The 24,922-nt window shown below is 42.8% G+C and overlaps 1 protein-coding gene across 4 annotated transcripts in view; it reads right to left on the reverse strand.

Moving 5' to 3' along the window:
* rai14 (retinoic acid induced 14) overlaps positions 1-24,922 on the reverse strand; it is a 249,450-nt gene that overhangs the window by 33,123 nt on the left and 191,405 nt on the right. For all 4 annotated transcript variants that reach the window (XM_041194221.1, XM_041194229.1, XM_041194203.1 and 1 more), the window contains 2 exons: positions 15,592-15,779; positions 10,252-10,280 (listed from right to left, as the gene is read on the reverse strand). In XM_041194221.1, the coding sequence (XP_041050155.1) occupies positions 10,252-10,280; positions 15,592-15,779 (217 nt within the window). The remainder of the gene's footprint in view (positions 1-10,251; positions 10,281-15,591; positions 15,780-24,922) is intronic.

A 24,922-nucleotide genomic window follows, 5' to 3' on the forward strand; every position in this document is an offset into this window, starting at 1 on the left:
GAATTCTGAAATAAATTGGACAAATTCCTTTCTTCCTTGCAATGGTATCTGGAATACTCTAGTCAAAGGTCAATGCAAAGTTTTCCTCTTTTAAAGCTAAACCCAGGTACAATAGTGATGATTCCCAGAGATACTTAAGATCTCTGCATCCTTAGATTTTGTTATCTGTTGACTGTATTGATTTATTACTGACGAAGCATAGTCCCAGACCTCATCTCAACCATTTTGTCTTTCTGCCAAGAGCTTACTTTGAAGTGCATATTATTTCTGCAGGCATTTTCATGTTCAATATATTTAACACCACCAAAATAAATGAATGAGTCCAAACATTTTTAGGAAGTTGTTAACCAATAAAATAAGGATAATTTAATGGATTTAAGAAATAATTAAAAAGTGGACAAATGAATTTTACCCAAATTCATTAAACAATTGGTTATAAATACGAGAACAGGAGAGATTCAAGCATGGACAGCAGGGCAGGGAACTGGCATAAAGCTGATTGCAATTGTTAGGGATGAGATTGCAGGAAAGAATCAAGAATCCTATGTTATCTACCTTGAATGGAAACATTTGAGAGGTGATTTTGTAGAATATATATGAGTCAGAAGAGCACAAAATGTACATGTACAATATTACTTCATATTAAATTGAGCTTGTAGGACAAGGAGACACAGATTGAAACTAGTGAAGATTAAATTAAAACTGGTATTAGATAGTTCTTCTTTACACAGTAATTAATGTATGGCATGATCTTTCAGAAGGATTAGTGAAGGAAAAAACCCTGAAGTCATATATGAAACAATGAAATGTGACAATGGGAAAGGGGGATGTTGCATATTTTTGGTTAAATGGTTTTCCTCGCCTGTTATTCTTGTGTCAATCCCTAACATATATAAAAAAAAATCCTACCAGGAGGATGATAATGATCAGCTTAAGAAATTAACTATTTACACATTTCTTCTGTTCTCAGTTGTACAATCAGATGCTGCCTTATATAAATTTGAATTTCTGCTACTTCTAATCAGGGCTCAAATCTGGTTTCCTTTTTTTTATAACCCCAGAAGAATATTCACCTATTGATCTTAATACAAATAACGACTACCCTCCGTGCTACTTATGAGGAGCCCCCAATATTTGATGGGCAGGCAGCAACTTCTCGGAAAGTCTTTAAGTTCATCCACGCCTGATCTCCATGAATCTTATCCTTCACGTCAGTCTCCCTATACATGTCCTAAGAATCCCCCCACTATCTAATTACATCTCATGGCTTCCATGGTTCTACTTTCTGACAATCATATGTGTTCATCTTCTCATTTCCCTTACTACTTGCACAAACTACAATTGTACTATCATCACCAACAATCCATGGAAGAAATTCTACAACTTCTCACGTTTGTACCGGTCCTCTACTGAATATGAGCTTTGCCAACGGCAATTTCTTTAAACCTCTCCTCTCACCTCCACCTTCGATGCTCTTGCTTTTCAAAAACAGTCATCGTCTGCCCCTTACTTCCATCTCTGCAATATGGCCTTGACTTCTGCTTCATCCCATCTCCACTGCCACTTTCAGATTCAATGCGACTTGCAGACCTCACATATTCTCCATCTAATTCAAACTTAGCTGTCCTGCACCAAATCCTAACTGACTTCTGTTCCTGCTGACATAAGTTTGCTCTCTGTTCACCCAAATTGTCTATGTTGAAATTCTCATCCTTTTCTTCAAACCCATCCCTCAAATAAACTCCAACCTCTCTTCATTGCCACTTCCACCCCCTGGCTGTTTGTGAATCTCTTTGCATCTCAATTCCTGAGAATTGAAGGCTGGGCCTTCACTTAATTTTTACCCTACTCAATGGGCTTCCCTCAAACTCTTCTGCCTCCCTTCCTTCTCCACTAGGATGGACAAATAGTTGGCAAATGGAGCCCCACATGGATAAATGAGAGGTACAGGTCGAGTATCCTTTATCTGAAACTCTAGCAACCGATGGTGTTTTCTTAGTTGGATGTTTTCAGTTTTCGGATATGCTACTCCTACCGCACTGAACATCCAGTTGGCAAGGGTCGTGTCGGCTCAGATCACCGACTTCCGTGCAAAATATGTTCAGTTTTTGGATGTGTTCGGTTTTCGTATGCATGGAAAAAGGATATTCGACCTGTAGTACATTTTGTAGGAAGGATAGGGAGGTCACTTATGACTTGAAAGGTGCAAGTCTAGGTGGGATAGAAGAAGAAAGGGATCACAGGGAATAAATATATCAATCATTCTAAGCTTCACCATATGTTAGCAAGTCAATAAAAAAAATAAGCACTAGGTTTTATTTCTAGGTGGATAGAATTGAAAAGTAGGAAAGTTATGCTAAACCTGTATTGAACCTTGGTTAAACCACACCTAGAGTACTGCATGAAGCTCTGGACACCAGATTATAAAAAAGATACAGAGGTACTGAAGAGGGTACAGAAAAGATTTATAAGTTTAATGCCAGAAATGCGTGTGTATACACATCAGGAAAAGATCGGCAGGTTGGGTCTGTTCCCTCTTGAAAAAAAGGCTGAAGGGTGACCTAATAAAGGTCTTTGAAATTATGAAGGCTTTGGTAGAGTGAATACAGGGAGAATGTTTCCTCTTGTGGGGAAAACTAGAGGCTATCATTATCAGATTCCAAAATAAATTTCTTCACCCAAAGAATGATAAGAATGTGGAACTCGCTACCACAGGGAGTGGTTGAAGCGAATAATATAGATGCACTTCAGGGGAAACTAGCCAAGTATATGAAAGAGAAAAGAATAGATGGTTATGATGGTAGATTTAGATGAGAAAAAGATGGGAGCCGGTTTGAGTGGAGCATGGACTGGTTGGGCTGAAAGGCCTGTTTCTGCAGCGTAGATTCTACATCTCCTTATGTAACTTTCTCACCTAAGCAATTTAAAATCCATATAATAATAAATGAGTGAGTGTGAAAAAGCTGGTGTTCAAAGGAACTCATTTGAAGCAGTGATATCAAGGAGGCTCACCTGTATTGGATATGTGATGCAAATAGGAGGGGAGTGTTTGGAAAAAGAGATGAGCAAGGCTAAACAGCTGGAAAATATGCACACTGAAGTCTCAAGATGGAATGGACGGATAATATCAGAATGTAAACTGGCTTCTCTATGAGACAGGTAGTGAGGGCAGCACAGAATATAAATCAGTGGAGAAAGATTATTCATAGTGTGGCCAACTCTCAGAACAAGGACAGATGAAAGACAGGACAATAATAATGAAGGGACTAGACTCGCTGGCCATTGAGAAAGTATTTCAATTTGATTGTTGAGTTGACAAAGAGTCATGTATATAAATTGCATAAAGATGCAGAAAGGATGTTCCCCCTGGCTGTAGAGCAGGAGGGCGTCTCAAATCAGGAGAGACAGTCTCAGAATAAGGGGAAGGCCATTTTAGGACTGAGCTGAGGTATTTCTTCACTCGAGGGTGGTGAATCTTTGGAATTCTCTGCCCCAGAAGGCTGTCGAGGCTCAGTCATTAAGTATGTTCAAGAGAGAGATCTATATAGTTCTACATATTAAAAACATCAAGGGATATGGGGATAATAAAGGAAAATGAAGTTGAAGTAGATGATCAGCATGATCTCATTAAATGGTGCAGTGAACTTGAAGGGCTGGGTGGCCTACTCCTGCTCCTATTTCTTATGCTTTTATGTAAGGGATGAAATAGATTAGAAGTTGGGCAGTGCTTCAAAGAATGTGGTGGGTACTGATACATGTGGACCTTCAATGGCGAGCTGAACAAAGTGCATAAAAGAGGGAGGTGCCAATTATATATAGGTCCTGGTTAATCTGGCCTACTGCATTAGTTTTAATCACCTAGGGGATTCAGAGTAGAACTGACCTTGCATTTTTGATCTGGTTTTACATCATTGCCAGGAGATGCTACATGGCAGCTGAAAGGTAGGGAGTTTCTTGAACAGATGCATAAGGCATCACAATTGCATAGAACCAATTAGATGGGGTAGGCTAATCAACTCCTGTCCAATACTCTTACATGTTTGCATTAAAAACTTTTTTAAAATCCAACTTTTTGACCAAGCTAATCTTGTGGTTAACCAAGACAGTTCCTCAATGACCAACAAATTTTATTACATAGTGCTTTTAGTTTCTGGAGACATCTCAGGCTGCCCTAGAGGCAAAAGAAAACATTGTGGAGAGGTTAAAGTCAGAGAATGAGGGACAAAAAATGGCAGTCAAAGTGATAAAGGACGTTATTCATAATAAAAGCAAAATACTGCGGATGCTGGAAATTTGAAACAAAAACAAAAATTGCTGGAAAAATTCAGCAGGTCTGACAGCATCTGTGGAGAGGAAGACAGAGCTAACGTTTCGAGTCCATATGACTCTTCATCAGAACTAAAGAGAAATAGAAATATGTTGAAATATAAGCTGTTTAAGGGGGGTGGGACAGGTGGAGCTGGATAGAGGGTCAGTGATAGGTGGAGGCAAAGGAGAGATAGCCAAAGATGTCATAAACAATTTGTTTATTGACCTTTTTGTCTATGACATCTTTGGCAATCTCTCCTTTGCCTCCACCTATCACTGGCCCTCTATCCAGCTCCACCTGTCCCACCCCCTCTTAAACAGCTTATATTTCACCATATTTCTATTTCTCTTTAGTTCTGATGAAGAGTCATACGGACTCAAAAGGTTAGCTCTCCACAGATGTTGTCAGGCCTGCTGAGTTTTTCCAGCAATTTTTGTTTTTGTTATTCATGATGTTGGCCAAGGTGGTTTCAGGGCAGTGAGCAGAGTCATACGGACTCAAAAGGTTAGCTCTCCACAGATGTTGTCAGGCCTGAGTTTTTCCAGCAATTTTTGTTTTTGTTATTCATGATGTTGGCCAAGGTGGTTTCAGGGCAGTGAGCAGAGTGAAAACTGGGCTGAAGGGATTTAAATAGAGATAAGTGGGCACATAGCTGGGAAGATTCAATATTCAAACACCTTAAAGTGAAAAGGGAGTTTAGGGATGGGATGCTAGTTGAAAGGAACTGGTTGACTGAGGGTGAACAACTGGAAATCGAATAATGCTTTTTTTAATGGTCAGTTGCTCTGCTTGTGTTGGTTAAACTCCTATGTAATATAAGGATCTGTAAATCTACATATTAACCAAAGTATCTGTACCAAACCTCTCTGGACTTACTAAATGGTGATATGCCCATATAGGAAATGTATGTGCACTCCATATTGCACAAACATAAGTTCTACATTTGTGCTACCTCAGTAGCATGATTTGGAAAAACTTCATTATTGAGTGATTTCCATGTGGGTCACACACACAGTTAATGGGGAACAATACACCATATGGAACAGTGAATATAAGGTTTTCTTAATTCATTCATGGGATGTGAGTGTCGCTGGCTAGGCTAGCATTTATTGCCCATTCCTAATAACCCTTGAGGTGGTGGTGGTGGTGAGCTGCCTTCTTGAACCGCTGCAGTCTATGTGGTGCAGGTACACACACACTGCTATTAGGGAGGGAGCTCCAGGGGCAACATTTCCCCCCAGTTGGGGGGGTAAGTGCGGGAGCAGGTGCCAGCGAGCAACCTTCTGATCAGCACCCCCAGTTGGGGGTGGAGGCGCAGCCATTTTATGTGGACAGGCCAATTAAGGCCCTCCCAGCGTGACATCCTCCAGGAAGTGCTATGTGCTCCCTGTGTAGGCGGAGGGGGGGTGGATTCCCTCAGCCAGGAGTGCACCCTTTTGCACATGCGCACAAAAGAGCACATAGATTTCCCTGAGGCAAAGTGCTGCCTCAGGGAGATTGCCTCCGATTTAAAACTTTTAATAAACAAGTCTAAAATTTTTCCCTGCCATGAGAGGAAGTGCAGCGAAGGTTTACCAGACTGATTTCTGGGATGGTGGGACTGACATGTTAGGAGAGTTTGAGCCAGTTAGGATTTTTTTTGCTGGAGTTCAGAAGAATGAGGGGGAACCTCATAGAAACCTATAAAATTCTAACAGGACTAGACAGGGTAGATGCAGGAAGGATGTTCCCGTTGGTGGGGGAGTCCAGAACCAAGGGTCACATTCTGAGGATACGGGGTAGACCATTTAGGACTGAGATGAGGAGAAATTTCTTCACCCAGAGAGTGGTGAGCCTGTGGAATTCGCTACCACAGAAAGTAGTTGAGGCCAAAACATTGTATGTTTTCAAGGAGAAGTTAGATATAGCTCTTGGGCGAAAGGGATAAAGGCTATGGGGAGAAAGTGGGAGCAGGCTATTGAGTTGGATGATCAGCCATGATCATGATAAATGGCAGAGCAGGCTTGAAGGGACAAATGGCCAACTCCTGCTCCAATTTTCTATGTTTCTATGTCCCCTCATGTGTAGATGAAGGTAGTGCAGTTGATGTAGTTTATATGGATTTCAGCAAAGCCTTTGACAAGGTCCCACATGGAAGAATTATAAAGAAGGCAAATGCACATGGGATACAGGGTAATTTGATAAGGTGGATTCAAAATTGGCTTAGTTGTCGGAAACAGAGGGTGATGACAGAAGGATGCTTTAGTGACTGGAAGCCAGTGTCCAGTGGCGTACCACAGGGATCTGTGCTGGGTCCCCTATTATTCATCATTTATGGAAACGACATAGATGACTATGTTGGGGGTAGGATTACTAAGTTTGCGGATGACACAAAGATTGGCCGGGTGGTTAAGTGAGGTTGAGTGTCTTAGGCTATAGGAAGATATAGACGGGATGGTCAAATGGGCAGATAAGTGGCAGATGAAATTTAACCCTGAAAAGTGTGAGGTGATACACTTTGGAAGGAGTAATTTGACAAGGAAGTATTCAATGAACGGCATGACACTAGGAAGTTCTGAGGAACAAAGGGACCTTGGCATGTGTGTCCACAGAACTCTGAAGGCAGAGGGGCATGTTAGTGGGGTGGTGAAAAAGGCACATGCGACACTTGCCTTTATCAATCGAGGCATAGATTACAAAAGTAATGGAGGGGGTGCAGAGGAGATTCACCAGGATGTTGCCTGGGATGAAACACTTAAGTTATGAAGAGTGGATAGACTTGGGTTGTTTTCGCTGGAGCAGGGAAAACTGAGGGGCGACCTGATCAAAGTGTACAAAATTATGAGGGGCATAGACAGGGTGGATAGGAGCAGCTGTTCCCCTTCATTGAAGGGTCAGTCACAAGGGGACATAAGTTCAAGGTGAGGGGCAGGAGGTTTAGGGCGGATGTGAGGAGAAACTTTTTTACCCAGAGGGTGGTGATGGTCTGGAATGCACTGCCTGGGAGGGTGGTGGAGGCGGGTTGCCTCACATCCTTTAAAAAGTACCTGGATGAGCACTTGGCACGTCATAACATTCAAGGCTATGGGCCAAGTGCTGGTAAATGGGGTTAAGAAGGTAGGTCAGGTGTTTCTCACGTGTTGGTGCAGACTCGATGGGTCGAAGGGCCTCTTCTGCGCTGTGTGGTTCTGTGATTCTGTGACATGTCCATAAGTTTTATTGAAACCTTTCTTTAAAATTTAGATACCCTCATGAAACCTCATCCTGCCCTCGATGAGGTTTTATGCTTTTTCCGAGGCCCGCCAGGGCTCCCGGCCTGCCCGCCGACCTTAAGGTTGGATGGGCAGGTCCGTCAATGAGGTTAATTAGTTTTTTTAATGGCCTGAACAGGCCGTTGACAGTTGGTCGCGCGCGCACCCCGCATCATTTTACGTGCTGGCAAGCGGGCCCCAACCCCGCTTGCTGACCAGAAAAACCTGCCACGTGATTTTGACCCAGTGACAATGAAGGAACAGCGATATATTTCCAAGTCAGGATGGTGAGTGGCTTGTAGGGGACTTACAGGTGGTGGTGTTCCCATCTATCTGCTTCCCTTGTCCTTCTAGATGGTAGTGGTTGTGGGTTTGGAAGGTGCTATCTATAGGGCCTTGGTGAATTCCTGCAGTGCATCTTGTAGATAGTACACATTGCTGTTACTGTGCACCGGTGGCAGAGGGATGAATGTTTGTAGATGGGATGCCAATCAAGTGGGCTGCTTTGTCCTGGTTGGTGTCAAACTTCTTGAGTGTTGTTGGAGCTGCACTCGTCCAGACAAGTGGAGTATTCCATCACACTCCTGACTTGTGCCTTGTAGATGCTGGATAGGCTTTGGGGAGTCAGGAGGTGGGTTACTCATCGCAGGATTCCTAGCCTCTGACCTGCTCTTGTAGCCACACTATTTATCTGGCTAGTCTAGTTCAGTTTCTGGTCAATGGTAACCCCCAGGATGTTGACAGTGGGTGATTCAGTGATGATAATGCCTTCGAATGTCAAGGGTTAGATTCTCCCTTGTTGGAGATGATCATTGCCTGGCACTTTTGTGGCATGAATGTTACTTGCCACTTGTCAACTGAAGCCTGGATATTGTCCAGGTCTGGCTGCATTTGGACATGGACTGCTTCAGTATCTGAGGAGTCGCGAATGGTGCTGAAGATTGTGCAATCATCAGTGAACATCCCCACATCTGATCTTATGATGGAAGGAAGGTCATGGATGGAGCAGCTGAAGATGGTTAGGGCTAGGACACTATCCCGAGGAACTCCTGTCCTGGAACTGAGAAGATTGACCTCCAACAACCACAACCAACTTCCTTTGTGTTAGGTATGACTCCAACCAGCGGAGAGTTTTTCCTGATTCACTTTGACCCCAGTTTAGCTAGGATTCCTTGATGCCACACTCAGTCAAATGCTATCTTGATGTCAAGGGCAGTCACTCTCACCTCAACTTGGGAGTTCAGCTTTTTTGTCCATGTTTGAACCAAGGCTGTAATGAGGTCAGAAGCTGGGTGACACTGGCAGAACCCAAAATGGGTGTCAATGAACAGGTTATTGCTAAGCAAGTGCCACTTGATGGCACTGTTGATGGCCCCTTCCATCACTCCATTGATGATCAAGATTCGACTGATGGGAGGATAACTGGTCAGCTTGGATTTATCCTGCTTTTTGTGTACAGAACATACCTGGGCAATGTTCCACATTGTTAGGTAGATGCCAGTGTTGTAGCTGTACTGGAACAGCTTGGCTCGGGGCATGGCAAGGTCTGGAGCACAAGTCCTCAGTACTATTTCTGGAATATTGTCAGGGCCCATAGCCTTTGCAGTAACCAATGCCTTCAGCCATTTCTTGATATCATGTGGAATGAATCAAATTGGCTGAAGACTGGCATCTGTGATGCTGGGAACCTCAGGAGAAGGCTGAGATGGATCATCCACTCAACACTTCTGGCTGAAGATTGTTGTAAACTCTTCAGCCTCAACGTTTTCACTGATGAGCTGGGCGCCTCCATCATTGAGGATGGGGATATTTGTGCAACCTCCTCCTCCAGTGGGTTGTTTAATTGTCCACCACCGTTCATGGCTGTAAGTGGCAGGACTGCATAGCTTAGATCTGATCCATTAGTTGTGGGATCGCTTAGCTCTGCCTATCATTTGCTGCTTATGCTATTTTTCATGCAAGCAGTCCTGTGTGTAGCTTTATAGGATTGACACCTCATTTTTCAGTATGCCTGGTGGGGGGATATACCAGGCCATGAGGTTACAGATTGTGGTCAAGTGTAATTCTGTTGCAGCTGAAGGCCCACAGCACCTCATGGATGCCCAGTCTTCAGTTACTCGAACTGCTCAACATCTGCTCCATTTAGCATGGTGGTAATGCCAGACAACACAATGGAGGGTATCCTCAATGTGAAGACGAGACTTTGTCTCCACAATGACTGTGTGGTGATCACTCTTACCAATCAAACAGATCACAAACAGATGCATCTGCACGAGGCAGAGTGCTGAGGATGAGGTCAAGTATGTTTTTCCTCTTGTTGGTTCTATTTCATCATTTGGAATGTCAGGAAAATCTTTAATATCTTAATAAAACTGGCAAAGCGCAATTCATTGCTGGAATTACAGTAACTGCTATTAAGAAAGCTTGGCCATCTGTCTCAAGGACTGAAGGACACCAGCTCAGTGTAGAAAGAAATGAAGTTATTGGAAAAGAGTAATTAATATATTTCAGCATCTCATTCTCATAAAAATGGTTAAAAAATTGTAATTATGACTGCTTATAGAAACAGCATTGGTATAAAGGGTGATTTTCAAGCTAAGTACCTGATATGGCTATTGAAGCTCTAGCTTGAAATATATTTAAAACTACAGTACAGAAATCATTAGGCTGTTTTTAAATAATACAACATGTTAATCACAAACATAACTTTACCTGTTTTGATGTCTGTGCTGATTTCATATCTATTTTGAAGTAGAAAACAGAAAGAGAAAAAACAGAAAATTAATGCATAATAATACAAGCATCAGTGAGAACGAAGTAATTTATAATAGTTTATTTGAAGTCTATAAATAATAATTCTAAATCATGTTAGACCATGATAAAGTTACTCTTGTCTTAATTCCCAACCTCAGTTTTCAAATACATTGCCCATTTACAGTGGGCCCTGTGTGACTATTGTAGATCATCAGACTTTACACTTTGTTACAGAGAACATGTCATACTGGGTATTCTTGTTGCTAAGGAAACCTGACTGGCTGCTAAGTTATGAACCAGCACCATCCCTAAAATTTTCAACGACTGAATTGACCTGATGATAAGTTTAAATATAACTGTGCATAATTTTGATCATTTTTGAATTTAATAAGACTTCACTGTGTGCTTTAAAATTATTTAGAATAATCTTTATAACTTTAACAGTACAGCATTGTCACAATTAAATATATTTAAAGCTTTAAAAAATTCATGGGATTATGTTTAATGTATAAACATACTATTGGTGAATTAACCACTTAGTTATAAAAAATCATTCAATGCAGATCTAAACCTCTTTATTGCAACTCATTTCAAAGCTTTTATTTCAAGCATCTTTTTTCTGGAAGCCTTCCAACGATTCCACTGAAGAGAGAGCCCAGATCTGAATTAGAAGAATCCAAGAATAGAGAAATATTTATTTTCTCCCAACTCTAATTTCCCTCCACCCAAAAAAACAAGAGCGCACATGCCTTAGGAAACATTTTACAAAATATAAAAATCATATTCAGACTTGGGGCTCACCAATTAATTATATTAGAAACTGGAAACAATACTTATGACATAGATTCATTCCTCAATTGTTCTTCTGAACTGGCTTTATGGGAGTTGTTAGGGAAAGGGAATGCTCACGACAGAGCATGATTGCGTTAAGATACGTCTATTCAAACTAAATAGAACCACTTAGCTATAAAGTACTTGTAGTGCTTAATTAGCATTTCATTTATATTTCAAGGACAAGGACAGCAGGTGCATTTGGAACACCACCATTCCTAAACCACACACCCAAAATCCTAGAACTCCCTACCGAACAGCATTGTATAAGTGCTTCCACCACACTGAGCAGAAGGCCGCCGTCCACCTTCTTCTCAAGGACAATTAGGGTTGGGCAATAAACGTCAACCTAGTCAGTGACGATTACATCCAGGGAATGAATTTTTTTTTTCACGAGTAATAAAAGAGATACAGGAAAAGGTTGTTTTCCCCCCTTCGTTGTCAAGAGGGAAGAGCATTTAGAGAGATCTGAACTTCCAAGAGATAACTTTAATGAAGTACTGATCTAGTTTCTTTTCTGCATCATTCGGCTTACTGAAACAAAGTAGTTAACAGCAAAAAAAACCCAAAAGGAATCGGGCAAAAAGAGCGTGTGCATAACTAAATCACAAGCCCTATCAGTACTAGCAACAGAGAAAGATAGAAGATCAGAACACCTCGTTCACTGTTGAGACTAATTTAAGAAATCAATGATATTCAATAAGTCCAATTGGAGCAGATTATAAATTGCTTCCACAGCTGCTGGCAGGTAAGAAGTTGATCAGATAAAAGCTCCAAAACATTATCAAATGATTGCTTTGGAAATATAAATTTATATGTATGAGAAATCAAGGGTGGGTGGGGGGGGGGGGGGTACATTAAAATTTTCAAGACTGTGGTCTATAGATTTTTGTCAGGTAAGGATCAAGATATGGAACAAACACAGGTAAATATAAATACAAAATAGCACGTTCTAATGAATTCAATGGGAAGAATGGCCGAGGGGCTGAGTAGCCTACTTCGGTCACTCTTAAATACGGTGACCGTAAAGTTCAAACTGCAACGGTCAAATAATAAATCCATCCTTTCTGACTTGTGCTTGAACAGCTTCCTAAGGCCTTACATTTTTCATTTTCTAATTATAATTATTGCGCTAAATTTTGCCCTTGTCGGGCCCAACCCAATCTCCAGCCGGCGGGGAAGCCAACTGCCGCCGCCGAAACGGGCCCCACCGCCATTTTAGGCGGGTGGGCCAATTAAGGTCCACCCAGCGTGACGTCAGGCAGGAAGCGCTCTGTGCTTCGTGTGGGCGGGGGGGGGGAAATCCCCCAACTGTGAGAGCGCGCGTGTGCGTGAAAGAGCGCACATCTCCCTCAGGCTACGTGGTGCCTCAGGGAGATCGCTGAAAGGTGGTGAAAGGTTAAAGATAGAAAAATAAAAAAAATCATTAGCATGTCCCCCTCATGTGAAAATGTCACAAAGGATTGTGTTCTTAATAAAGAACACAAAACCTTTATTATACTTTTTAAAATCCGAAATCAAACCTCATCCAAAAAAAATCACTTACCCACCTGCCCGTTGGGCCCATGCGCCGAGTCGAAGGTCACACTGGCTTCTCAAAATCCTCCTCAGTTGCTGACTTAACGGCCTTAACAAGGCCTTTAATTAACGGCGAGCGCTGCATAGCGCACCTGCCGACCTAAACATCGCGATGCCGTGCGCTGACGTCGGGACGCTCGCGCAATGTCAGCGCACGACATTTTAAACGCTGACGTGCGGGATCCGCCACCCACGCGTCAGCCAGAAAATTCAGCCCCTTATTGTAAAAAAAAGCAGGACATTGTGGCCAGAATTTTCCTGTCGGCGATTTGGGGGCGGGGCACATGTTAATAATATTAATATTTCTCTATTTTTTTTAAAGTTTTGTACACTGTCACTAATCTCCCTGAGACAGCACTTTTGCGCACATGTGCACTTTGACAGCTGGGGATCTCGCACCCCCACCCAGCCCCCCCACCCACAGGAAGTGCACAGCGCTTCCTGTCGGGCAGGCCGCCAGACAGGCCTTAATTGGGCCTCCCACTCAAAATGGCAGGGGCCCCGTGTTTCGGTAGTGGGGATTGGCTGACTGCCCGTCGCCGAGCCGGTGGGGCCCGCGTTCAATCCGAGTGCAAAATTCTGCCCTGTATGTTCTCATATTTGTCCTCTATTTAATGGGAGCCACCAGGGGGCAGCAAAATACAGGCTTAAATGGGTTGAATCGTCCAAAGACTGGCAATCACCTTTGGATTGCTGGTCTGCTCCTATTTTTATTGCACTAAGACAAGGCTTTGCATTTCTGGTTTGACTTCCAAACTGAGCCTCTTCAGAATGCAGAGGGCAGAGACGATGGAGCGCTGAAAACGTGGAAGATAGAGGGCTGGTGTGGGGGGGGGGGGGGGGGGGGGGGGGGGGGCGGTGGTGCAGGAGATAGAGACTTCGAGAGGGGAGAGGTTGCAGTGGAAAACAGAGGCAGGGAAATGGAAGGTCAGGACAATCAAAAGGTCCTGGCTTGGTGGGGGAGGAGTCAAAAGATCTGCTCAGAGTGTCTGGGGGGAGTCGCGGTGGGTGGTAGTGGCAGTCATGGGATAGTCGGGGGGAAGGAGGGGTTGGTCAGTTGTATAGTTGCCCAGCAGTTGGAAATGGTTTTTTTCTGCCTAATATTTTCTGGGTAACTATCCAGGTAAGCAAGTTGGAACCCTCCAAGTCCCGATTCTAACTCAAAGTTGAAAAGCTTCACAGAGAGTCCTGGAAGCTGGGGAATTGCCTGTCGAAAGTTGAAACTTTCCCATGGAGTCTTTGCATTGGGGCTTTGCGGGGATCCCACAGCGCTTCCTCTGGAACATATCCAGTTTCTGAGCATCTGGAGACTGGAAGATGTGAGCCAATGTGTTCTATACACAATTATACCTTTATCACTTTTAAATTTTAGAAGTTTCTAGCAATTTTACAATATGGGGAGACTTTTTGTTTCTCAGGAATATAGATTTTGCAATTATAAAAGTCACAAACTCCTGCGTTTCACCTTCCTTTCTTTAAAAAACGAGAATGAGATAGAAGCTTGGGTGCACACAAGAGTATATTCCCTGCACTTGATTGGTGGGGCCTGAGGTACTTCTATCATTGGGAAACTGAGGATACAGGAGGGGAGCGGCAGCCTACATTCTTTAAATCTGGGGTTGGGTGGAGCACTGGAAATAGGAGGTTGGAATGGGCTCTTTGGTTTTGGTGGGGGGGGGGGTGGTTGGTGGAGATAGGAGTCCAGGGGTGAGACATATGAATATACGAATTAGGAGTAGTAGGCCCCTCGAGCCTGCTCCGCCATTCAATAAGATCATGGTTGATCTGATTGTAACCTCAACTCCACAATCCCCGATAAACTTTCACCCCCTTGTTTATCAGGAGTTAGGAAGCTGGGGCAGGGGAAGGGGTAGGTGATTGGATGTCATCCATTGGGAAATCAAAGGCCAGGATAAGGGGCAGAAACTGCAGCCCATGTTCATCAAACGTGGACTCAGCAGGAGACCTCCTGCTTTTCCGAGCTCCGTATTGAGAAAAATAAATGTCAAAAACTTGGCTTCACTGTAACAGGCGTATGGTTTTGCTTCAGGGTACACTGCGGGGGTCGGTCAAACTGACATTGCACCTCTTATCTGCAAATGCAATGGGACTAAAGCTTATTTCAGGCATGGGCTATGCACAGCTTTTTCTTCACCAATATTGCCCGTAGCACACAACTGGCTAGACATTTGCATGCACTTCCTATCTGCCATTATGGAGTGCTAGTACAATAATTAGTGCCTGAAAAATGGGCTAGTTATAAGCTATTATCTGATCTTCAATTTCATTACTGTTTGTGGGCTATTACGTGTAAATTGGCCGCTGCTTTTCCCTGCATTATAACAGTGACTACAATTCAGAAGTATTTAACTGGCTTAGGGACATCTCGAGGTCATCAGAAGCCTTATATAAATGCAAGTCCTTTCTTTCCTTTGAAATTACTATGCAGCAAACCTAATACCAGACAGATTATCATCCTGTAATGGTTACTGAGTGTACAGCAAAGATCTATTTCACCATTTTGCATTCAATTCCTTTGGCAGCTTCTCAATTATCATTCAATGCGTAACTTTCATTTGACCATTAAGGCTATAGAGCAGATGAAGCAAATAATTTGTGCTAAAACAGCACTAAGCGCATTGCATATATTTCAACCTGTACACAGTGATTGCAAATTTGTTTGCTTTCTTATTCCTAAATCGCTCAATTTAGAGGCACTATTAACAACAGGAAAGTTTCTTTTTAATGACAAAGAGTTATGTTAAATGCAGGAAGTGAGATATTTTTAAATTATGCTTCATATTTCTAGAACATTGATCTGCAACAGGATAGTGTCAAGTGGAAATAAGTCCAAAGGTTTCCTTAATTCTAAGCAGATAGGGCACGTACCAGCATCCTCGGAGACCTTTTTAAGGGTAGCCTGAAGGAATTTTAGGACATCAGCATTTCCTGAGAGTTTGTAGTAATGAAGCGCATCATGACCCAATGCGTCTACTAACTTCAAGTTGGCACCCCTCTTGACCAGCATTTCGACAGCGTTTCCACTACCGTTCTCACAGGCCAACATTACAGCAGTCCTAGGGCGGGGTAAAGAAATGAGAACGTTGTGAATCACTCAAACGATATGAGCACATCATTCAATTAAAATGATTAGTTTTAGTGATAATCACGCGACTCAAAAATATTTGTTGTGCATTACACTATTTATTGTGTTTTTTTTTTAAAACAACATCAAGGTGCATTACTAAGATCCATAATTGTAATACTGAGCTGGACATGGTAAAAGCAATGATGAGGTAAATTAGGAGATAATTATTAGGTGAAGCTGAACCTGAGCTTTAAAAACATAGAAGCTGTAAGGCAAAGTGGGAAAGGTGTTTGGGATGTGGTTGGGGCAAAGGAACTGCTGTGCGGGAGAAGCCATTTTTCTGACGTAAAAACCTGCCATCTTTCTGTGCTAAAACCTTTGCTCGATCTGCGATGGTTTGGGTGCTGGTGACTGCCTGAAATAGTTCACAGGCTCTTTGTATGTGCTAATTGTTATGACTCGACGTGTGCCAGGCGGATCAAATCCATGAGGGGAACTTGATGATGCAGTCACAACGATTTTGAAATTAATATTTTACTTTCAGATACCTGCCCTGAATCCAGTAGAAATAAGTCCGCCAAGACTCTAGAGACTTTTTACAAAACTAAATTAAACATTTATTAGCAAAAGAAAAGGTTTCAAGCACATGCATAGGTTGACAAATTACTATAATTCCCAAAACCCCTAAATAATCTGGTTTCCAGTTCCACCCCCGTTAAGGCAACAGTAAACAAATAAATAGATCACACTTCTGGTAGATCTTACAATGCTTTCCTAACACATAGCCTCAGCTCCTTTATACATGTTTCTCCCTTTTAATGCAAATTCCATTGTTCCCATATGTCTTTGAAACTATACTTTTCTCATAATATAAATCTTTTTGTTGTGCTAATATTGTCAGTAACCTTTGGGGAAAAATAAACACAATGCTTGCCCTTGCTTCTCTGGCTAGGTGTAACATCCTACCACCTCTTTTGAAATTCAAACTACCCTGAATTATATAAAAATGCACATTCTTCTCACCTCACGTTCTAAAACTCCAGCCACGTTTACCTATTTAGCATTTCAAGCCGCATTTCCTTTTCTTGAATCAAAGCCTCCAGGCCAGCTGTCTCTAAACCCCAAAACACACACAGAAAATACCCAAACCCCCACTATTAACCTACTTTTAAAATAAATCACAATAATATTATGAGAATTATTACACTTTTCTGACACAATTAAGGATCCACCACCTGGTTTACAAACGTACTCTGACATTTACCAGAACTGCCTGAAGGCATGCACTAGTCATGCTCCTCCAAATTGACCACCTGCACGTTTAACATCTTATTAAGGATGGCAGACAGGCTCCCATGGCTGGAAATCAAATCAAAGGGTTGGCAGCTTTGGAGGGTCAGCAGCTCCACCAGGAGAGAAGGACACTACTAAGGTAGGTTGGAGATCATGGAGGCACCTCCACGTGGAGGTGCCATCATGGACCAACATGGAAGGGCTCTTGAAACCAGTAGGGACACCAGGGGAGAGGAGGGGGAGGGGATGGCAGGGTAGGTGGTTGGGGGAATACCCTTCCATAGGGTTGGACGTAGCCATGATTACGACTTTTCATCCATGCAGTCCCATTATTCTGGCATGGAGCTTTTTGGTCCGACGTTGGACCCCTGGTCTGCTGCAGGGAGGCCATCTCAAACAAGCTGGTGACCTCTGCGTGCAGCAAGAACGTCTGCCCTACTGGTGGGCAAGTTCTGATGATACTGCAAAATCATTTTTAATTAAAGCCTTAATCACCCTAATTGGCTGTCCAACCTCATGGAGCAGGCAGCAGATCCTGCGGGAAGCTCACTGACATTGGTAACGTGCTGGGGAGGTGTTCTGACAAGGCTACCCATCATTTTCCAAGCTGCCTACCCCCCAGCCTGCTACTTTTCCAACCCCATCGCCAAAGGGCTGGGAAAACCTAACCTCCAATTTCAAAACACAGGCAATACAGGGTGGAGGAAGAGGAAGAGCTTGCGTATGACATATTTAGAGTTTAGACAGAACAAGGGAGGAAACAGCCCAACAGCTCTGACCATTGTATTAATAAACAAAGGCTGCTAAGAAAGATGGCAACAGAAAGGAGGGAACTGGAGGCCAACTATTACTCTAATTGAACAACAACTACAAATTTTTTCTTGCTCTATACTCTCCAGGAATAAAAGAGTCTGCTTCCAAAAGCAATAAACAAGTATGGAATCAATACAGCCATTATAGCAAATTAAGAACTTTTGAGGCACAAACAAGACTTTGACATGAAAAGGAGAAATAGTTTATTCTAGGTACGTTCAGTAGTGGAAAAAATGTGAAAATTCCTCTAATCAAAAGATATAATGAGATTAAGAATGCCAATAGAGTGCTTAGGATGGAGTTTTAAAAATGTGGTAAATGTGATAATGGTTAGATTATTTGGTTACCTTTATACTATAGGGTTACAGTTACTTTCTGCCTAAACAGGCAATGTTAAAAAGTTCTTGAACAAAAACAAAAGTTCCTGAAAAAACTCAACAGGTCTGACAACATCTGCGGAGAGGGATACAACTGATGTTTCAAGTCCGTATGACCCTTCATCAGAACTAAGACATATAGAAATGAGATCAAATATAAACTGGTAGAGTGGGGTGGGTGGGACAGGAGAGCTCGATAGGGGGCCAAGAAGAGACTGCCAACGATGTCATAGACAAAAGGACAAAGGGGTGTTGACGGTGGTGATATTATCTAAAGGATGTGCTAATGGGGACATGAAGGGAAGCAAGCTAATGGCAGATGGCCCTAGTGCGGGTGGGGTGGGGGAAAGGATCGAAATGGGCTAAAAGGTGGAGATGAAACAATAGATCGAAATAAATTTAAAATTAGGTGGGAAAAGAAAAAAATATATTTGTAGAAAAAATATATAAATTATTGGAAAAAGGGGGATCAGAAAGGGGGTGGGGATGGAGGAGAGTTCATGATCTGAAATTGTTGAACTCAATATTAACTCCAGAAGACTGTAAAGTGCCTAGTTGGAAGATGAGGTGCTGTTCCTCCAGTTTGCGTTGAGCTTCACTGGAACATTGCAGCAGGCCAAGGACAGACATGTGGGCATGTGAGCAGGGTGGTGTGTCGAAACGGCAAGCGACAGGGAGGTCTGGGTCATGCTTGCGGACAGACTGAAGGTGTTCCGCAAAGCGGTCACCCAGTCTGCTTCACTTGAAAGGAGTATTTGGGCCCTTGGATGGTGAGGAGAGGGGAAGTAAAGGGGCAGGTGTTGCACCTTTTGTGGCTGCATGGGAAGGTGCTGTGGGAGGGGGTTGAGGTGTAGGGGATGATGGAGTAGTAGACCGGGGTGTTCCGGAGGGAACAATCCCTGTGGAAAGACGTCAGGGTGTTTGGTTGTGTGTGGGGGGGGGGGGGGGGGGGGGTGGCGGCGGGGCGGTGGTGGTGAAGGGAAGATGTGTTTGGTAGTGGCATTATGCTGGAGTTGGCAGAAATATCGGAGGATGGTCCTTTGAACGCGGAGGCTGGTGTGGTGATAAGTGAGGACATGGGGGACCCGATCATGGTTCTGGGAGGGAGAGGAAGGTGTGAGGGCGGATGCGCGGGAGATGGGCTGAATACGATTGAGGGCCCTGTCAACCACTGTGAGTGGAAAAACTTGGTTAAGGAAAAAGGAAGACATGTCAGAGGAACTGTTTTGAAAGTGGCATCATCAGAACAGATGCGACGGAAGCAAAGCAAATGAGAGAATGGGATGGAGTCCTTACAGGAAGCGGAGTGTGAGGAGCAGTAGTCAAGGTAGCTGTGGGAGTCAGTGGGTTTGTAAAGAATATTGGTGGACAGTCTATCACCAGAAATCGAGACAGAGAGGTCAAGGAAGGGAAGGGAAGTGTCAGTGATGGACCACGTGAAAATGATGGAGGGGTGGATATTGGAAGCAAAATTAATAAATTTTTCCAGATCCAGACAAGAGCATGAAGTGGCACCTAAGCAGTCATCGATGTACCAGAGAAACAGTTGTGGGAGGGGGCCTGAGTAGGACTGGAATAAGGAATGGTCCACATACCTCATATAGAGGCCCATGTGGGTACCCAAAGCCACACCTTTTATTTGGAGGAAGTGAGACAAGTTTAAAGTGAAATTGTTCAGTGAGAGAACAAGTTCAACCAGACAGAGGAGTAGAAGTGGATGGGGGTTGTTCGGGCCTCTGTTTGAGGAAGAAAAGGAGAGCCCTCAGACCATCCCGATGGGGGATGGAGTTGTAGAGGGATTGAACGTTCATGTTGAAGAGGAGGCGGTTGGAGCCAGGGAACTGGAAATTATTGATATGATGTAGGACGTGAGAGGAATCATAGATGTAGGTGGGAAGAGACTGGACAAGGGGAGAGAGAATTGAGTCAAGATAGCAAGAAATGAGTTCTGTGGGGCAGGAACAGGCTGACATGATAGGTCTGCTGGGACAGTCCTGTTTGTGGATTTTGGGGAGGAGGTAGAAGTGGGCCATCCGAGGTTGGGAGATTAAAAAGTTCTTATTCCAAGGAGCAACAGTAACACACCAGTTTGGTGCTTCAAAACACTACAACAATGAGAGGTCCAACATGTTCCGCAGCAAGTTTCCAACACCCAAAAGGCTGGTGCCAAGATAAGACCTACCAGTATATATATAATATATAAATAGAGCATGCTAACACACCACTTAGCACTCGATAGGAAGGTAGCAATAAAAGCTTGAGAACATCTCATCAACCATTCTCTTAGATGTGCAAGGGCAAAGTTGTAAGGAAAGATTACTTTTTCCTTTTTGTAAAAGGAAATCAATTCCTCCATTCTTAAAACTTTAGTTTGTTGCTCTTTCTTTTCAAACACTTTTCTGCTTTTCAACCATAAAGTTCCCTCAAACTTCAAACCATTTCTCTCATTCCTTGTTTCAATTCCCTATTTGCTTCTTTTCTCAGAATTTGTATCCAGGAAGTACTGTGTCTAACACAAGCAAGTTAATCATACTACAGCAATCAGTTAATAATTAACCTTTTGGGTTACTGTAACTCTCCTGTTGTTCTGCCATTCACAACCGCTGGTAATTTTGTGCACTATACTGCTCTTTTCTGGATAACTCAACATTCATCGGTAGCTGCTTGTGTACCAATATCCAGATGGCATGAAACGAAAGAAGTGGGAGTCTGGTTTAAGCTATTGTTGCCATATGTAGCCCAACCCTGTCTTGAATTCCAGGCAACAAAGCTCTATTGGCTTATTCCTATCTGTTGGCTTGCCTTGTGTGAATTTTGGGAAGATTGGAGACTGACTGTAACACAGTTGTGTCATTGGCGAATATGTTCTGAATCAGAAAACCAAGATTCCTTGATCTGAGCAATTGGAAATAATATAAATTACTGAACAAAAGGATTTGAAGTTTATAGGTGGCCTCCAATGCTCCAGGGCAAAGCACCTATTTGTGCCATGAAGACAAGGAGGTTGTATAACACTAATCTAATCAACCTTTGCAAATACACAGGAAAAGGTTAAATAACTGAAGGCATCAGGTTTACTACGTTTGTTATCTAGTGAAGAGTTGCATATAAGTTTATATGGCGAGATAGTGGTGCAGTGGACATGTGACAGGATTAGTAAATGAGAGGCCCAGGTTAATCTGCTGAGTACATGGGTTTAAATCACACCACTACAGCTAGTGGAATTTAAATGCAATTATTAGCCATTATCAGTGTTTGTGACCATGAACTTATCACTGATTGTCATAAAAACCCACCTGGTTCACTAATGCCCTTCAAGGAAGGAAATCTGCCAACCTTACGTGGTCAGGCCTACATGTGATTCCAGGGTCCATTGCAATGTGTTTTTTTTAATTCATTCATGGGATGTGGGCTTCGCTGGCTGAGCCAGCATTTATTGCCCATCCCTAGTTGCCCACGAGAAGGTGGTGGTGAGCTGCCTTCTTGAACCACTACGGTCCACGTGGTGTAGGTACACCCACAGTACTGTTAGGAAGGGAGTTCCAGAGCTTGACCCAATGACAGTGAAGGAACGGTGATATATTTCCAAGTCAGGAGGCTGAATGTCTTGGAGGGGAACTTCCAGGTGGTGTTGTTCCAATCTGTCTGCTGCCCTTGTCCTTCTAGATTGCAGTGGTCATGGATTGGGAAGGTGCTGTCAAAGAAGCATTGGTGAGTTCCTGCAGTGCATCTTGTAGATAGAGCACACTGCTGCTACTATGTGTTAGTGGTGGAGGGAGTGAATGTTTGTGGATGTGGTGCCAATCAAGCAGGCTGCTTTGTCCTGGATGGTGTCAAGCCTCTTGAGTGTTGTGGGAGTTGTCCTCATCCAGGCAAGTGGGGTGTATTCCATCACACTCCTGACTTGTTGTTTGTCGATGGTGGACAGGCTATGGGGAGTCAGGAAGTGAGTGACTCATCGCAGGATTCCTAGCCTCTGACCTGGTCTTGTAGCTATGGCTAGTCCAGTTCAGTTTCTGGTCAATGGTAGCCTCCAGGATATTGACAGTGGGGGATTCAGTGATGGTAATGCCATTGAGCAACTAGGTCAACGGGTAGATTCTCTCTCGTTGGAGATGGATATTGCCTGACACTTATGTGGCGTGAATATTACTTGCCACTTGTCCGCCTAAGCCTAGATATTGTCCAGGTCTTGCTACATTTGGACATGGGCTGCTTCAGTATCCGAGCAGTTGCAAATGGTGCTGAACATTGTGCAATCATCAGCGAACATCCCCACTTCTGACCTTATAAAGAAGGAAGGTCATCGATGAAATAACTGAAGATAGTTGGGCCTAGGACACTGCCCTGATGAGCTCCTGCAGTGATGTCCTGGGATTAAGATGATTGACCTCCAACAACCACAACCATCTTCCCTTGTATGCTAGTTATGACTCTAACCAGTGGAGAATTTTTCCCATAATTCCAGCTGACTCCAGTTTTGCTAGGGCTCTTGATGCCACACTTGGTCAAATGCTGCCTTGATGTCAAGGGCAGTCACTCTCACCTCACCTTGGGAGTTCAGCTCTTTTGTCAATGTTTGAACCAAGGCTGGAAAGAAGTCAGGAACTGAGTTGACTCTTAACTGCCCTCTGAAATAGCTGACCAAGTCATTCAGTTCAAGGGTAGTTAGGGATGGGTAACAAATGCTGGCCTTGCCAGTGATGCCCACATCACAAGAAAGAATAAATTTTTAAAAAAGTTTAATTTTACCCTTATAAGAATGACCAATCTGTTTATAATTACAAACAATATACAATTCCTGATTACAACATTTCGCAGATTAAGAATGAGTCTGTAACTGAACTGGTCAGATTTCTGCTTGCGTGACTGCCTCTTTCTTCATCATTAAATGCTGCCCAATATGAATTTACAAGGTTAATATTTCAGTGAATGGATGCTTGCTGTATATCATTCTATTGTTTGGCCTGTGTGTGGCATGGGGGCGGGGGGGGGGGGGGGGGGGGGGGGCAAATTACAATGCCTTTGGCTAGTTGGCACAAAACACAGAAGAATCTGTTATCTCTGATGCTGCATCACATCGTGTCCTAACCTCACAAATTCAGTATTTCAAATTCCTTCTGGGAATAGGATGAAAAGAAAAACCATAAAGAATGGGCAGCATTAAAAGGAGCAGCCCATGACTTCAGTTTAGAAGATGTATTTAGTTAGCAGGCCCTGTCAAAACAAATCCCATAAACATATTACATTAAGAGGAAATGTACATTTAATAGTCTGAATACAGACTTTTCTTGCCAAACTGTTCACATTCTTGGTCTGCTTTTATACCAGCTTGCTTCTATCCTCTGACTTGCAGATTGATCAAATTATACTTGTACTTTTATGTCACAATTCTATTCAATTTATAAGCTTCAACCCTCCAGCTCCTTGTTATCCATAGTTATCTGTACACCTTCTGTTGCAATTGCCTAGCAGCTGATGTTCTTTCTCCCGGGCCTCCTCTCCTCTTAGACAGTACTTTCTTGATAAGGAAAGTCATCAAATAACCTATTAGAGAAATTAGATATTGATGTTGAGAGCTTTAGACTGCTAAATAGCAGGTTTCCTTCCCTAAAGGGCATTCTTGAACTAAATGGGTATTTACGACAATCCATTACTGATGCTACCTTTTTCTCCCAGATTAATTAATTGAATTTAAATTTCTCACTTGCTGCGGTGGGATTTGATCATGACACCAGGCCTTGGATTACCAGTCCAGTAACACAAATCCACTATGCTACCATACCCCAACTTGTCCTTAAATACGTCTATGTTATTCACCTCAGCTGTGCCATATGATAGCAAGTTCGACATTCTAACAGCGCTGAGAAAAGAAATTTGTTCGAAGTTCCTTATTGGATTTATTAATGACTTTCTTTAAACATATGGCCCCCAGTTCTAGCTGCACTCATGAAAAATTGACCAGTTGTTCAGAAGTCACCAACAAAATCAAGAAAAATTATGACCTGCATCAGTTTGTTGGTGACGGGCATTGCGCCTCTGGTGATGGAGGAAAAACTGTCCGTCCAGTAAAACATCAGGTGCACCTGATTTATGTAACAGCACTGCAACTAGGAAGGGCTTCCTCCAATGCGGCAGTCTGATATAAATGCATCAATGGGTTCTAAGGATCTTGAAACAGAACAGTTTTCCATTAGTGCTGCAACTTATTTAAACCATTTAAAAATGGTTTTAAATACAAGTTTACAACTCAATTCGTTTCTCTGGAGATCTAAATTCTCCTAATTTCGCGAGTAAATTTTGTCAGAGAGCTAAAGAATTTGGTCTTTATAGATACATAAATACATTTACAGGTCACCAGATGGGCTGTGAAGCAGTACTGCTCAATCCTTTTTACTTAGTTATTTAACTCCAAAGGCAATACTTCTCTCAGATTCACTGCTGGGATAAGATGATCCTGAAAATTAAAAAGCAGCATTGTCACTGAAATAGGGCAATATTCTACCATAGATAGGATAGCATGATAGCTAGTGGAAAATATTACACAATGATACCTTTACAATGATAATCACAATGATGCCTTGTTGCATTAAAACATTCAATTTCCATTATTTTAAAATGCTTTTAGCTCCATTCATTCTTATTGCCT

This window comes from Carcharodon carcharias, chromosome 1 (assembly GCF_017639515.1).
Source record: "Carcharodon carcharias isolate sCarCar2 chromosome 1, sCarCar2.pri, whole genome shotgun sequence".
NCBI lineage: Eukaryota > Metazoa > Chordata > Chondrichthyes > Lamniformes > Lamnidae > Carcharodon > Carcharodon carcharias.